The sequence below is a fragment of the Myxocyprinus asiaticus genome, chromosome 23 (genome assembly GCF_019703515.2).
Source record: "Myxocyprinus asiaticus isolate MX2 ecotype Aquarium Trade chromosome 23, UBuf_Myxa_2, whole genome shotgun sequence".
Lineage (NCBI taxonomy): Eukaryota > Metazoa > Chordata > Actinopteri > Cypriniformes > Catostomidae > Myxocyprinus > Myxocyprinus asiaticus.
In genome coordinates, this window is record NC_059366.1 from 7756764 (window position 1) to 7774604 (window position 17841).

General features: G+C 40.1%; 1 protein-coding gene across 1 annotated transcript in view; it reads left to right on the forward strand.

Annotated features, from left to right (window-relative positions):
• LOC127413922 (cAMP and cAMP-inhibited cGMP 3',5'-cyclic phosphodiesterase 10A-like) overlaps window positions 1-17841 on the forward strand; it is a 146271-nt gene that overhangs the window by 68227 nt on the left and 60203 nt on the right. Inside the window, 2 exon segments of the mRNA XM_051651493.1 lie at window positions 3273-3301; window positions 13773-13893. Of these exon segments, the coding sequence (XP_051507453.1) occupies window positions 3273-3301; window positions 13773-13893 (150 nt within the window).

Consider the following 17841-nt stretch of genomic DNA (forward strand, 5'->3'; position numbering starts at 1 on the left):
ACGTGGGACCCTGGCTCGGCAACCATGATGTGGGACCCTGGCTCAGAGACCATGACGTGGGACCCTGGCTCGGCAACCATGACGTGGGACCCTGGCTCAGCAACCATGACGTGGGACCCTGGATCGGCGGCCATGAAGGGGAGCTCTGGCTTGGCGGTCATGACAGGGAGCTCTGCTGTGGCGGCCATGACGGGGAGCTCTGGCTTGGCGGCCATGACGGGGAGCTCTGGCTTGGCGGCCATGACGGTGGACGGCTCTGACATGGCAGTCACTGTAGGAGTGCATAGTTCCTCATCAGCCACTCCTACAGTGAAAAATTAACTGCTCAGTTGCAGGGCTAAATCTACGTATTGAGCCAGACTGAGGGTAATCCGACCTCCAGGCATCATGGAGGAGACCGGCTCATTTAGCCCAAATCAGAAAAATTCTTTGAGGGCGATCTCATTGAAATCCACCTCGCTGGCCAGAGCGCAGAAGTCCTCCACATATTCCTCCATGGAACGGTTTCCCTGGCGTAACCGCATGAGGCAAACTGCTGGGTTCATGTTGCAGTCGAGTATTCTGTAACATTGGCTGGCAGTAACAGGCAGACGAAGACAAGATGATGTGAAGAACCCAAGTGCAGTTTATTTACAAATGAATATATTCCAGAATGTGAAATCCAAACGTGAAACCAAAACAAAACATAAACATGAACTTGACTTGACTTGACTTGAACACATGACACGACGTTACACCAACACAATACTCGACAAAGACAAAGGCAAACATGAGGGCTATAAATACTCTGACATGGGTAACAAGTTAACAAGACAATGAACCAATGAAAACAAGACACATGAACAGGGGAATCACATGACAGGATCACATGAGGGAACAAGAAATCACATGACATGAACCAGGAACTAACTTCCAAAATAAAAGACATGAACACAAAACATGAACAAAAAAAAAATTTAAACATGACAACATGATCGTTCGACGCATATACAGTCCAGATTCACTTTATAATGCTTTAAAAATATCAAGGAAAAACAAAGGGGGCACATGGTATCTACTAATATAATAATTATTATATAAATAACCACAGTCCTTTAGAATATACAAAAACATAACAATACAATCACATAATTTCAGATGTGTTCATTACTAATCATTTGATAATTTAATAAATGTCAACCTATAGTCTATATTTCACCCAGAGGGGCACCTCAGCCCATGTGGGCAAAGGGGCAGTTGCTTGGGCCACTGTATATACGTGCTTGGAACCAAGTATACTACAGAAACTTTTAGCCTGAGCGGTACTTGAGTGGAGCATCCGCTTGGGCCGTGTTCAGTTGAGTGGAGCACACACTCGTGGGGCGGGCTATTGAGCGGAGTGTCACACGGCTTCGCTTCACTCACATGCTCTGTTCCCCAGGTAGGAGATCTCAGAATGCAGCGTGATGAGCTTGGTGGAAAAATAAATCCAAGATGGTGGACGAAGCAAGATAAATTTTGATAATTATTATACTGTACTTATAATGAATTCAATACTGAAAAGTATAGATAAATAACAGTTTGATATTATAGAAAACCAGCTATTTTACCCAAAATATGTGTGTGCTGTGCGTATTTATGCTCATTAGATTATCTAGCCGTTCCTCTCGCATCACCTGTATTGAAATCAATTATATCGAGTCTTCCCGGCCTTGCTCTGCCCAGCCGCTGCTCGGCCCCATCCTGCTCGCCACAGGGGCCTACAGAAAGCTGGTGCCCCAGGGCCTCACAAGACCATAATCGTCCCTGACAACATGTAATTACGAGTTCTAAGAATGCGTGAACCCTTTTTACAAGTCGGAATTTCGTAATTACAGTAATCCCAACATGACATGAACACACCATTTGTCTATCCAACTAGGTTACTTGCCAGACTAATTGTTTATTCCAATTAATATGAATTAATAAATTAATTTATTTATTGAACATTGTTGTCATTTATCATATTGCTGTTGCCAGCAGCTTTGTCCAAGAACTCTTACTGTCATTAAATCTTTGTAACACTTGGCCTCTCGTAGCTTATTGGTTTATTTCCAGCCTGATCTCATGAGCATTATGTGGTCGTGGCAACATTTTTGCAAAAAGAAATTATGTGCTTCGTTAAACATTTTGCTGCAGTTTCCAAGTGAAATGTCCATCAGAGGGCGCCAAAAGTGAGTGAAAACCAGAGTGTGTTGTAATCAGACAAAGTTTTTAAGGTGAATATTATATGAATGTTTTAATGAGTAAAACGTACCTCCCTAACCTAAAACTTTAACCTGAACCTAATCTATAGTGTCCTATAAGCAAATAAGAGGTGAACAAAACAGACATCCTTACCCTAAACCAATACCTAAACCTAACCGACAGTTTCCTAAAAGCAAATGCAACATGTAAAGCAGATTTTCTGAAGTAACCACGTCATTTAATGTCGCTTTTATGACACTTTTGTTTCACATGTCAGTTTCTGTGTTGGCTGGGCTCTAGCCTCAGTCTTCCGAGTTCAAAGTTCAACACTATGACGTGAGCTCATACTGAAGATAATTCACTTGGAATAAGGGTGTAAACTGGGTCTGTAAAACAAGCGTTAAAATGTATAGTTTTTCAAATCATACATTGTAGTAAAAGTGTTTTGATATCATAACAGTGTGTGTATAATAGAGCAAAATTATAAAGTCAAAATCAGCTGTTGTACTTGTGGTTTGTGTGAAAGTGAATAAAAATAGCACAGTTATTGTAGTGCCTATAGTGTTAATTACACCAGGAAACTGGCGGAACGTAGAACACAGCGCGTAAAAGTCAGCTTGCAAAAATTATTGTTATAGTGACGTTCATTCGGTTGCTTATTTCACTATATAAAGTTTCTCAAAAATGGCCAACTAAAGATTTTACAGTTAAGTGAAATAACATTGTTTAAATGTTCCTGAAGATATTTATCTGAGGTCAGTTACAATGTATACAGTATATTGAGTTAAAGTTTTGCATGGTTGTGTTGTATGTGCTGTGGTGCAGTGGTAAATGCAGTGCTTGTTACATGCAGGTTCGAGTCTGGTGTCACCATGTCCTGATTTAATTTTTCACCGCATAATGTCTTCTTTTTACAATCCCACCTATTGAAAGGCATATAGATTTAGCACATAAATAAAATAAAGTAGAACTTTTCTATAGCCTAAACAACTACTCGGTGATCAGCGACTTACAGTGCATGTTATGTTGCATTTGGTTTGACGTGTGTTTCTTTTGTGTTTTAACAGATGATTCCTCAGCTAACGAAGTCAGCAGGGTAAGTGAGGCATCGGTTTTGTGTATGTGTGTATATGCGTGCACCTTCAAGGAGTAATTTCATGATTCTATTTGATGTCGGAATATTGCAATAAACCTTTTTTTTTATTATTTCAATAAATGCGCTTTTTGGACTGAGGAAGTTTTGACATTTGACTAAAATCTACAGTATGTTTTCAGAGCACATCAATCTATTTTATCTACATTTATAAAGGAGCATTTCATTCCTCATAATATGTCCCCTTTATATGTTAAAAATATTATGAAATTGCCCCATTTATATAGGTGTGTAACAAATTTGTGAGCATTCATGCCAAAAGGCAGTGCACCCCAAGTGAGGACAGTTATCAGAGCACTATTTAAAACACTTCATTGAAAAGTTTCTGTCATAAATCTCTCAGCAACAGACATACAGCTGCTAAATATGATAGTTTCTGCTAAATGACAAATGACATGCAGGAGATGGGCCTGTGACAGGTTTATATGAAAAGAGACAATGGCCTGTTAATGGGATAATTGGCACTTTAATGGCCTGAAACCACAGACACACACTGCCTGAGCACTTTGGCCTGCTGGTTTAGACCAGTGGCTCTCAACTGAAGCAAAACCAGAACCATTGATTTAGGGGATAGAGATGAAGAAGAGGGGCGGAAAGAGGAGGATATGACATAGACCAGTGTTTCCCACCCTTTTTTCTGCCACGGCACACTTTTTACATATAAAAAATACCACAGCACAAGACTATACCACATAACCATCCTCAATAGTTTTCCTTTTCAAGAACTTGTCCATGTTTTCTCTCCATCTTAGAAGCGTGTTTACTTGTAATGTTTGAAATTCGGCTATGCAAAAAACACAAGTCACATAGGTACGCTGCATGAGGTCACAGGTGTCAAGAGCGCTAACTGGGTAATGAAAAAATAACAAATGTGCTTCTTTTCTCATTTTTAGATTTGTTCTTGCAAATTAGTTCTTGCAATGCCACAGCAAATTACAGGGATGTAAACTCATGAGGGGTGAAAAAGGTGAGAGAATCACTGGTCCATGAAAATTTGTTCCGGGGATATATTTTTTTAAAAGAATAAGCTAAAAGCACCAGTTCCAGCGATTTTAGTGATTGAAGTATATGAAATCAACTGCACAATTGTGCAGAATTAGCTGCAAAAATTACTACAAAAAAGTATTTTGGTGTGGCTTGCTTCTGTGTCACAAATTTGTTTAATTTTATTAACTGATTTTTTCAGTAACCCATTCTGGAGATGTCACTAGGTGGCGACAAAGGAGCACCTTATGTACTATGAGAGAGTCAGTGAATCATTTTGAGTCGTTCACGACCGAAATCTACCAAGAGATTTTATATTGTTTAAGCATTAAAAGATTTTTTACTCAGTTTGAGCATGATGTTTCATCCAAAAATACAACAATAATAATCTAATACACTGTTATCGCGTTTAACTCATTTTCTCACTGAAGCTCCATAACGCTTTCTACGGCAAGCCCCGAGAGGATAAATACACAATCAGACACATACACTGGGCAAAGTTACTTTATGAATCGCATCCTTCTTGTGTCTGTTACGATTGTTCACGCTGTACTCCTGTTGTTATTTTGCCGATCTCCACATAAAAAGGAAGCGGAGAAAAAGTTGGAATGGATGTCTCCCCACTACCATTCTGAAACTGTGTGTGTGTGTGTTTGTGTGTAACAGAGCTCCATCTGAAGAGAACGAGACCTCAAGCACAACATTCAGCCAAAGTCAAGTTGTTCTGAACTGGCTAATGAGATGCCGGCTTTAATATACTGCAAAAAGAATAATTTTAGACCTATTTGTTGACTGTGCTGCCTGGCGTGACGGCGCAGAAATAGAAACCATTCCAAAAATTGAAAGCCCTGTTGCACGTCATGTTTCGCGGCTGGTTAAGACAAAAACTCTGATTAACATGGAAATTATACCTTTTATTGTGTGTTGCGGCGTCACGGCGCGTCTGGTTAGGACATGGTGTAAAGCGCATTTTACATGAGTTGAGTCAAGGCGTTAACACTCCATGGCAGGGAGAGCCACCATGGAGACCTGTCACCGCCACAGGCAGCTCTCACTCGACCTGTCACTGACATAGGCAGCTCTCACTTGACTCAACGTTCTTTGCGTCTCCCTCTTGATGCGTCACCTTTCTTTGTGTCTCCCTCTCGACAGTCACCGTTCTTTGCGTCTCCCTCACAATCCGTCACCTTTCTTTGCGTCTCCCTCTCGACAGTCACCGATCTTTGCATCTCCCTCACAATCCATCACCGTTCTTTGTGTCTCCCTCTCGACGTGTCACCGCACTTTGCGTCTCCCTCTTGATGCGTCACCTTTCTTTGCGTCTCCCTCTCAATCCGTCACCGTTCTTTGGGTCTCCCTGTTGATGCGTCACCTTTCTTTGGGTCTCCCTCACAAAGTGTCACATTTCTTTGTGTCTCCCTCTTAATCCGTAACCGTTCTTTGCGTCTCCCTCTCGATGTGTTACCTATCTTTGTACACTTAAAAACTGATGTCATAAGAGCCCAGTCACAGAATCACCCTGATAATTACCATCACATTCACACAGAAAAGCCCGTGTTAGCATTAGAGCCAAAACTTACCTCAGCGTTTTGCCTTAAGTTGGAGCTGAGATTTTAATCTTGAAATATCAGCTTGTCTTGGTGTTAAATGAAGGCATTGCACGACGAAACTATTATTTTTTTCACTGTGCAGAGCGAAGAAAATGTTTCACTTTGAAGAGTTTGATGCTGCAGCACTGATGACTTGAGTGACAGTCTGTGACAGCAGCACACGCTTCTGTGTGAACTTCCGCTCTCGTAAAAGTCCCATTCAGTAATCTCTCAATAAATTACACATTAATTAAAATTAAACCCAGTAATGTAATGACAGGAACGCTGCCCATTGTAAAGTAAAAGTTAAAAAAAATTCATTCGAAATTTACTTGAGTGAGAGTAAAAAGTACCCACTTTTAAACCTACTCTAAAAGTATTTTTTTTGTTGCAAAAAGTTACTCAAGTAAATGTAACGGAGTAAATGTAGCGCGTTACTACCCACCTATGCTCCTGATGCGTCACCGTTCTTTGCGTCTCCCTCTTGATGTGTCACAGTTAGTTGCGTTTCCCTCTTGATCCGGAAACACAGCTTTTTAGCTGGAATGGGTGGGGCTTAAGTGTAAAAAAATTAGGCTTTACTCTCTGCCCCATTAATATTTTACTCTTCAGCAGCCTCAGTTTGAATCTTTTGGTTCACATGCAAGTCGTTTTATTGTTATTCAGTCCCAACAAGATTTCGTGGCACTTTTTCCTGGTTTTGTGGCCCAAAATGACATTTTGCTGCCGCTTTTCTCAAATTTTGCGATGCAATTTGCTGCATTTTTTTGGTTGTTTTGCAAGTGAAAACTCACAAATTATCACTATATACCTCTGTAATCGTGTTAATTACATTGTAAATGCAATTACATGTAAATATTTTAGCGCACAATAAATGAATATGCAGTTTGCAAGAATAATAAAAAAAAGAATTACACACATAAATAGGCTACCATATATTAAGGTGAAACCTGTGGGTATTGGAAGACCCTTAATTATTTTTGCATTCAAATTTTCTGCCTCTGACATTGCAAGAAAACTTTAAAATAGACGTGCAATAAATTAGGCCTTTTGCAAATCAGTAAAAAAACATATATGAACATTTATTTTCAGCATAAACCAATCAGCCACAACATTTAAACCACCTGCCTAATATTGTGTAGGTCCCCCTCGTGCCGCAAAAACAGCGCCAACCCGCATGATGCTGTTCTTCTCACCACAATTGTAATGAGCGGTTATCTAAGTTACCGTAGACTTTGTCAGTTTGAACCATTCTGGCCATTCTCTGTTGACCTCTCTCATCATGGATGTTTTTTGTTTTTGGCACCATTCTGAGTAAATTCTAGAGACTGTTGTGCGTGAAAATCCCAGGAGATCAGCAGTTACAGAAATGCTCAAACCAGCCCACCTGGCACCAACAACCATGCCACGGTCCAAATCACTGAAATCAAAATTGTTTTCCCCATTCTGATGATTGATGTGAACATTAACTGAAGCTCCTGACCCACATCTGCATGATTTTATGCACTGCTGCCACATGATTGGCTGATTAGATAATTGCATGGATGATTGTTGGTGCCAGACGGGCTGGTTTGAGTATGTAGGTTCTACTGGTTGTTTAGATCAGTGCTACTATCAGAAATAATTAATAATTATTTATTTAGTTATTGATTCATATTTAAATTAAATAATATAATCTAACTCATTAAAGCCTCATACTGGGCACCAGTAAATGTAGTGCGCTACGTTCAGGAGCGGGTTTGGTTATTAGCAATAATTAATAATTATCAAAGATAATCATTAATTATTAAAATCAATGGAACATTGATTAGAATTAACACTAGCTTATTGATCCTTCAAATTCAACAATCATCAAAGATAATTATCAATTATCAAAATCAATAGAATATTAATAAGGATTAATATCGCCGGGGCACCACCCTGGAATCAGGGACTAATAACCAGACAGTATAACAGTCTCAATACTAGATTGTTCTCTTAAGAAAATCAGCATTCAATAGGAAACAATGAAGGCTTGAATCCGAGCACTGACATCCCCTGCCAGCATTTGACACAGATGTATGCAAAACAAATCAAAACACTTCTCTTTGAAATATAACAAAGTTTATTTATGCAGTAATATGAATTAATAATCAATACAATGCAGTCAATAAACTTCCGACTTACAACAACTACAAACTAAACAATGACATGATTAGATATGGAAAAATAAGCCCATAACACATGAGAGGAAGGTAGGTGTGTGTGTGAGAGTGTGAATGTGTGAGTGTGTATGTGTAAGGAGTGACGCGTACAAAATGGCGGACGTGACTCTCGTGGAGAGTACGTCACGCGAGATTTCCGGGCAGAGAATATGGCCGCAAATGTGGGCAGAGAGATGCCGGTTAATGGCATCTGCCCGTTTACCACGTGTCTCCGCTTGTACGATAACTTAGGGGCAAAGCTGAGCTTTATCACAAAGTTATCTACTAGCCAAAAGTGTGTGCGAGAATGTTTGTGAGGGGTCGCGTGTGTGTGTTAGTACGAGAGAGAGAGAATAACGTGGCGGCACCATAGCCGGTTTTGCGATCGTGGGAGAGAAAGCAGCTGTTAGTTTATCACTCAGAGACGCGGTGGATGGCTCGTAAACCGTCCCGCGGTCTTTGGTGCTTTAATGGATAAACTCAGTGTGCCGGTCTCACCCGCGATGGCGGAAATACACAACAGTCCAATGTGGTTGGACTACAACACAGCAGATCTCATTCGTGATAACAGTACATTACAGTAATACCTTGAGTATTATTAGCAGCAATGTGTGGACTCGGTGGTCCGTAAACTGTACAAGCAATAACCTTGATACACAAGAATAACACACTATACTATTCTATCTCTGCCCAGACTTAAACCTCTTACTTGAATCGCATGAGGACGAAGGTAGAATGTGTGTTCATCTGTCCTTTAACTCCGACTCGGTTCCTCGAGGCTCGGGTGATGACGGGAGGCCGTTTCATTGCTCTGTCGGCGGGCGGTACGGCTGCTGATTCTCGGCGGGCTGGCGGAGAAATCGGTGACATCGACTTGATTGAAGAGGGAAGAGAAATCTTTTTCTCTTCACTTCTGCAGGCAAACGGATGAAGATGCGGATTGCTCGACAGTCTCCTTCGGATCCGTTAGAGTGTTCGGTGGAACACAGAGTAATCTCAACTCGTCCAGCGAGATGGAGATTGTATGGCCACAGTTTCAAGTCGGATGTTACTTCCTTGTGCCACGAGGCTACACCTGAGAGCAGCGATGAGCTGCGTCTACGCACGGCGAGCAAAGTTGCGATGATGTCATGGTTGAGGGCCGTTCTGTTGTGTGCCTCATCCAATAGGAATTGAGAGTTCGATCCTTTAGTGAGCAAGGCTTCATGGGATTTGTAGTCTGTTTTGGACTCCCTTTGTTTGATTTTGGCATGGTTTTTATCAGTAAGATTTATGACTTTGTATGTGGGCCTCAGTTAGGTTTTACGACTGTGTTAAGCCTGCCTTTGTCTTCTATCTGAATACATGAGGCCCAACAAGTATTTCTGTAACTGCTGATCTCCTGGGATTTTCACACACAACAGTCTCTAGAAATTACTCAGAATGGTGCCAGAAACAAAAAACATCCAGTGAGCGGCAGTTCTACAGATGGAAACTCCTCACTGATTAAAGAGTTCAACAGAGAATGGCCAGACTGGTTCGAACTGACAAAGTCTACGGTAACTCAGAAAACCACTCTGTACAATTGTACAGAAGAATATCATCTCAGAATGCTATTCTGTTGTGGCTGATCAGTGTAAGTGTTCAGCATATACTGCTATTTTCAGATTCATAGCCTACTGTATTAAGCACTTCAAATTCTGATCACATTTTACTACACAACTAATGGGGATTTTAAGTGAATGTTAGGGTTTCTGTGTATAAACGCAGGTTTTGTGTCTCATTCGCAGCACAAAGGGTGAAGATTAAACGCTAGCTGTGATTGTATGTGTGCTGTCTGCAGTCCCTCGAATGTTTAGACAAGGTAGTGATAATGAACGCAAAATGTGGAGATGAGGCAGAGACACTTACTGTTACTATGGAGATGATACAGCGGCAGCTTTGCATTTGGATATGTTGTGACTGTTTCAGTCTTTTCAAGCATTTGTTTTGCTGCTGTCAAACATGAAGGAAAGCGATGGGATTCCCTCAGATTTACAGAAATTATAAAAAAAATTGCGAGCTACCGCAAATAAAGCAGAGATTAGTTGAATTTGTTATTTCTCTCCTGTATGGCATGGGATGCAGTGGTGTAGTCCTACCAAAAAAAGTGGTTTACTTTTGCCCAGTCCCTGTTCATCTGACTGGGTTACTGTATCTGAATCAAAATGAGCTTTATAGCCAAGTGTTCTCCTGTACACAAGGAATGTTTTTTGGTATAGGAGATATAAATAGACATACAAATAATAGGACATATAACAGAATGTACATGTGCAAGTGGTAATGTATGTGTAATGTAGGGGTATGTACAGTTATTGAATTAAATATATGAATTTACAAATGTACATGAGATATGTATTTCCATTATTGCACTATGGGGGAGTCCTGAGGCAGTTAAACAATAAAACTTGAAACATACAATGGTGTGAAAAAGTGTTTGCCCCCTTCCTGATTTCTTATTTTTTTGCATGTTTGTCACACTTAAATGTTTCAGATCATCAAACAAGTTTAAATATTAGTCAAAGATAACACAAGTAAACACAAAATGCAGTTTTTAAATGAAGGTTGTTATTATTAAGGGAAAACAAAATCCAAACCTACATGGCCCTGTGTGAAAAAGTGTTTGCCCCACCTGTTAAAACATAACTTAACTGTGGTTTATCACACCTGAGTTCAATTTCTCTAGCCACACCCAGGCCTGATTACTGCCACACCTGTTCTCAATCAAGAAATCACTTAAATAGGACCTGCCTGACAAAGTGAAGTAGACCAAAAGATCTTCAAAAGCTAGACATCATGCCGAGATCCAAAGAAATTCAGGAACAAATGAGAAAGAAAGTAATTGAGATCTATCAGTCTGGAAAAGGTTATAAAGCCATTTCTAAAGCTTTGGGACTCCAGAGAACCACAGTGAGAGCCATTATCCACAAATGGCGAAAACATGGAACAGTGGTGAACCTTCCCAAGAGTGGCCGGCCGACCAAAATTACCCCAAGAGCGCAGCGATGACTCATCCAAGAGGTCACAAAAGACCCCACAACAACATCCAAAGAACTGCAGGCCTCACTTGCCTCAGTTAAGGTCAGTGTTCATGACTCCACCATAAGAAAGAGACTGGGCAAAAATGGCCTGCATGGCAGAGTTCCAAGACGAAAACCACTGCTGAGCAAAAAGAACATTAAGGCTCGTCTCATTTTTGCCAGAAAACATCTTGATGATCCCCAAGACTTTTGGGAAAATACTCTGTGGACTGAAAGACAAAAGTTGAACTTTTTGGAAGGTGTGTGTCCCATTACATTTGGCGTAAAAGTATCACCGCATTTCAGAAAAAGAACATCATACCAGCAGTAAAATATGGTGGTGGTAGTGTGATGGTCTGGGGCTGTTTTGCTGCTTCAGGACCTGGAAGACTTGCTGTGATAAATGGAACCATGAATTCTGCTGTCTACCAAAAAATCCTGAAGGAGAATGTCCGGCCATCTGTTCGTGACCTCAAGCTGAAGCGAACTTGGGTTCTGCAGCAGGACAATGATCCAAAACACACCAGCAAGTCCACCTCTGAATGGCTGAAGAAAAACAAAATGAAGACTTCGGAGTGGCCTAGTCAAAGTCCTGACCTGAATCCTATTGAGATGCTGTGACATGACCTTAAAAAGGCAGTTCATGCTCGAAAACCCTCCAATGTGGCTGAATTACAACAATTCTGCAAAGATGAGTGGGCCAAAATTCCTCCACAGCGCTGTAAAAGACTCATTGCAAGTTATCGCAAACGCTTGATTGCAGTTGTTGCTGCTAAGGGTGGCCCAACCAGTTATTAGGTTTAGGGGGCAATCACTTTTTCACACAGGGCCATGTAGGTTTGGATTTTGTTTTCCCTTAATAATAACAACCTTCATTTAAAAACTGCATTTTGTGTTTACTTGTGAAATCTTTGACTAATATTTAAACTTGTTTGATGATCTGAAATATTTAAGTGTGACAAACATGCAAAAAAATAAGAAATCAGGAAGGGGGCAAACACTTTTTCACACCACTGTATATAAATATGTATACAGTTTACAGGTGCATATATATATATATATATATATATATATATATATAAGCAATATCACACGAGCAAGAGTGTGATATGGCCCTACATCAGCACTGCTGTGATTACTCAGAATCTGCCGTTGCTGGTTCAAACCAAATGATGCGTCCAAGCCTCTCAAAAACATCACTTTAGAACAAGTATCACGGCTTGGGCTGTTTCAAACAAGTTACTGGAGAAACAGGGATGTGTGTGTGTGTGTGTGTGTGTGTGTGTGTGTGTGTGTGTGTGTGAGAGAGAGAGAGAGAGAGAGAGAGCGAGAGAGAGATATGGAGCTTGTGCGATCACCTGTTGCCACTCCCAAGCAGAGATGCTGTAGTGTGATAGTCAACTTTCTGAAGATAATGTAATTTTGGTCAAATGCATCCTATTTTCTCTGTGTAAAAATAGCCGTCCAAGCAGGGGCATTCCTCTCTGTTTCGCGGTAGCTGGTGCGCAAGAGTCATTCAATATAGAAACCGCAATCTCCTCCGCCATTTTGAACAGTATGCCCTCTCCAATGTGGAAAATCCGGTAAGAGGTAAGCTCCTTGAGTTTGTGTAATTAATCAGTCTGTTGTGTCTCTCAGCTGTGATGAGCCTTAATACTTAAGTTGTAAGTTTAAAGCTATTTAAAGCTATTGCCTAGCTTTAGTAGTGTAGTCGTAACCCGAGCGATCACGTAGTGCTGATGAATGAAAACACTGACTGATGCTGACTCACTTCACGTCACCTAACTGGCTTCTATTACACACAAAAATGGTCTTTTGCTGCCACCTGTTGGCTAAAATTTGTAATGTCACAAAAATAAATGTAAATAGCTCTTAACGCATATGCACTGCTCTTATACTTTAGTTTAGAAAACCACAAACACAAGTGGCGTGATACACACAGTGATGTGTCTGAGTGATGATGTACTAAGACACATGACAATCATTCATGGCACACTGGTTGGGAAACATTGACATAGAAGCTGTGAAGGAATGGTTTGCAAAGGACAGGGAGGTTAGACTGAGGAAACAAGTTTTTGTGTGAGGAGAGCAGGGACGTTGCCTGCCCTCAGTGCATCACATGTTTACTATATAAACAGGAAGTTCAGGGAGCTGTTCCCACTGGAGAGCACCTCACATCCACTGAACCTCTCTAACCTCTCACACAGGGACTGAAATAGATAGTTATACATTAATGACTTGGATGTCATAACTGATTGGTTATATTGGTACAGGAGCTAAAAGCATTTTCCAAATTATTTCAAGGTAAAGTGTCATTTCTGTGCCACTATAGCAGGACCAAATTTTGAATTGAGACATAATAACATTATTGGCCCAATATCATCAAATGACACATCATAGTCATAATTTTTCTAGTTCTGTGTGGAGCAGTTAGTCACAAAATTACACACTTCACCTTCGATAAAATATTTGTAACATTTAATAAACAAACACCCAAGTGCAGGCTTTCTGCTGAATTCTGCGGGTACAGACTCCGTGCACACTGTGCTCTTGTAGTGTATAGTTTATAAAGTATACAGTGTGTGTGCATGTGTATGTGTGTCTCTGTTGTGTCCAGCAGTACCAGGATACGAATATGCAGAGTGTGGTATATGAGCTGAACAGCTATATGGAGCAGCGGCTGGACACTGGAGGAGACAACAAACTGCTGCTCTATGAGTTGTGCAACATCATCAAAACAGGTCAGAGCCTTCATGTCACACACTCAGCAGCATGCTAGATATGCACCTCAGTGAGGAGTAGTCCAACCATTGGTAACAACTCGTATTATTAACATTAACATTAACAAACACATAAAGTTAATATGAATTAAGGAATATTCCAGGATAAAACTGAAACCCTTTCAAAATAATCTGTGCGCATAGTTCAACACCAGTGTTGGGCAAACTAAAAAATTGGCTCCCTTTCAATTCACAAGTGTGAATTTGATTGGAATTGGCCACAACCTACAGGATGATAAATTGGAATTTGAATTGGAACGACAGGAAGAGGAATTTACTGAAATGCAGTTCTTAGAAATTCAATGCAGTCACAAAACATTTTATTTCTTTACTTTTGTTGCAAAACTGGCATCAATTACATCATTAATTTTGACCTGTTATAACTATTTTATACCTTTATTTTTAGTAAAATAAATACAAAAATATTGTAAGTTTTATTATTTTTATTTTGTTAAACATTACACAATTCATTTAGATGAAATTTTGTTATGAATTTGAAATGTATAAATCTTAAAAATAGGCTAAAATATTTTGGGTGTATATTCGAAAAAATAATTGTACGATTTATGAATTTCTGTTTCATAACAAAATTCCATCAAATTGAATTGAGAAATTTTTTTATATAATAAAAACAAAAATCATAAATATTTTGTTTATTTGTTTTAATTTTGTTACACAGTTAAATTTGATGGAATTTTGTTATGGAATTCAAAAGTGTAAATGTTAAAAATAGGCTAAAAAATGTTTTGGAGTGTACACTGAAGAAAAAACAACCTATAGTTACCCCAAAAAATGAGGCAGCTGTTTGCATCCACTTTCTTTGAGCAAAGTTTCTCAATTTTAGCATGCAATATATAGGTAAAAGTAATTGTTAATAATATTTATTGACCAACATGTGTACAAATGGGTTGACTAAACAAAAATCTTTCACAGAGAATCATCTTTGAATCAATGTTTAAATGCACAATACAGTAAAACTTTAATACATAAAAATCACATCTGATCTGGTATCCAGTTCTTTAAAAAATGTCCTATTAACAGTACACAAGCCTTGTTGCTCCATTTATTCAGTACTTCATTGTCCTCAAAATGATAGCTAAAGAAAGACAGAAAGATTTCCATATCACACAGGTGTATTAACAGCCAATTTGGTGTTGAATTCAAGTGGGCTGCTCAACTCGCGCTGTGTTTACCATACTGTACATCAGTGCAGAAAGGTTCATCCCATTCTGCTCTCACACTGCGCAGGATGTGCTGCATGGTTTAATCCCGATGGCTAGCCCATACTTGTATCCCAGTCCAACAGTGGCAGAACAATGATTCCTTCATTGTTGATATGAAACGCATACCTGAGCCTCAGTGAGATGCTTGCAACTTTCTGTGATTTCCAACAGCAGGACCAACGTGAGTAGAATGCATGGAAGAACTGAAATATTTTCAGACTCAGAAATCCATAACACGATAAACATGCATTAAAAATATTCATGTCTTTAGTATCTAAACAGAAATGTGCATTTATGGGACCTGGGTAGCTCAGCGAGTATTGACGCTGACTACCACCCTTGGAGTCGCGAGTCCAGGGCGTGCTGAGTGACTGCAGCCAGGTCTCCTAAGCAACCAAATTGGCCCGGATGCTAGGGAGGGTAGAGTCACATGGGGTAACCTCCTTGTGGTCACGATTAGGGGTTCTTGCCCTCAGTGGGGCACGTGGTAAGTTGTGCGTGGATCGCGGAGTATAGCATGAGCCTCCACGTGCTGTGAGTCTCCACGGTGTCATGCACAGCGAGCCACGTGATAAGATACACAGATTGACGGTCTCAGAAGCGGAGGCAACTGAGACTTGTCCTCCACCACCCGGATTGAGGTGAGTAACTGTGCCACAACGAGGACCTACTAAGCAGTGGGAATTTGGCATTCCAAATTGGGAGAAAAGGGGATAAAAAAAAAAAAATTAAAAAAAAAATTTGCATTTATACATACCTGCGACAGTAAAAAGCATCTCGTCTCTCAGTATTACTGGCCTTGCTCGATTTGAATTCCAAAAGGCATCAAAACCTGCAGCGTCAGAAATACTCCCATTCAAAATGTTCACCGCACAATAGCGTAAAGCTGGGTCACACTTTAATTACAACAAATTTAATGTTATTTTATCACATTATCTTAACCCGTAATAAAGGATTTCATTCAGCCCTTTGTAAAATGTTCCTGAGCTGGCAGCTGGACCTTGTATGAACTTGTAAAGCCTTGCCACTGGGATAAAACCGATATAACGAAAGAACTTCATCTTCCTGTTCCGGTCTGTGTTTGTAGCTTAGTATTGCTTATTCCTCTAAGTTCATCATTTTATCCTTTGCAATTTTACAGCGTGCTTAGTTTTTTTCCACTTTTCTACTGTTTCAACCATGTATTTTACTGCGCGCATCCGTTTTCTTTCTTTTTACTTTCCTTTTTTCTGCTTGTCTACATCTCGCATCTCAGCTGCATGCATTTTTTTTCTCCTCTGGATTTTACACTGATTATTGCATCAATCTCAAACCTCTGCTGATCAGGAACCACTACAACAACAGCAAGCAATTGCGTGAGTAATTCACAGCAATCTCAAACCCTCTCTGCTCAAGAACCACCACCACAACAACAACAAACAAACAATTGCGGTAAGTCATGGCACCCTCTCATGTTATTGTTTCGTGGATTGCATGCCACATGTTTACTATAGCTTCTTCCATCAGCAGTGAGGGATTCACAGGTGATAAATGGATGGAATTAGTCAGGTTGATGAGTTATAGGCATGCATCCGAACACTAGTGGAGGTCAGTGAGAAAGAGAAGCCGGTAGTTACTGTTTGGATGTGGGTAGAACAGCGAGCAACACACACACTTTGGTTCCGGCTGTAGAGCCCCGCAGCAGGGCATTTGGGTGACGTCTCGGTGGCATACTCGCTCAGCAAATTGACACCACTCTACCGTTCCTGTTAGGGTTTCCAATCGATTCTCTCCACTCAGTGATGCACACACTGAGAATCATGTTGAAAGCACCCTTGTTATAGGAGATTCTATTGTAAGGAACATGGCAATAGAGACTCCAGCCACTATTGTTAAATGTGTTTCGGGGGCCAGAGAGTCTGACATCAGATCAAATTTACAAGTACTGGCTAATGCTAAACAGATTTTCTAAAATTGTTATTCATGTCGGCACTAACGATGTCCGGTTTCGCCAGTCAGAGATCACTCGATGTTAAAGAGGTGTGTGAACTTGCAAAAACGATGTCAGACACTGTAATATGCTCTGGCCACTTTCCTGCTTGTTGTGGTGACGAGATTTATGGTAGATTTGTGTCACTGAATGGCTGGATGTCTGAGTGGTGTCCTGAGAATAGCATAGGATTTATAGACAATTGGAAGAATTTTTGGGGTAGAGCTGACCTGCTAAAGAGAGATGGACTCCATCCCTCCAGGGAAGGTGCCGCTCTCCTCTCTTGTAATATGTCTCATAGTCTTAATAGTCATAGTCTTAGTTAAAGTATTTGACTAACTGGGGTCCAAGACAGGAAGCAGACAGAATGACTTAACCATCTGTCTGCAAGCTGCCTTGAGACGTCACACAGGTCACATAAACTACAACACACAGAGACTGTATCACCTAGATAGCACATAGAGACTGTGTCTTTTCCCCGAACTACCAAACACAAACCCCTCAATAAATCATTTAGAAAGAATTTGATTAAGGTCAAACTTGAATTTTCTTTTTTTTTTTTTTTGAAGATAAACATCATATAAAGGTAGGGCTACTAAACATTTGATCTCTTTCAACCAAAGCACTAATTGTAAATTAAATTATTACAGATCATAGTTTGTATGTGCTCTGTTAGACTGAAACATGGCTTAAACCGGATGAATATATTCGTTTAAA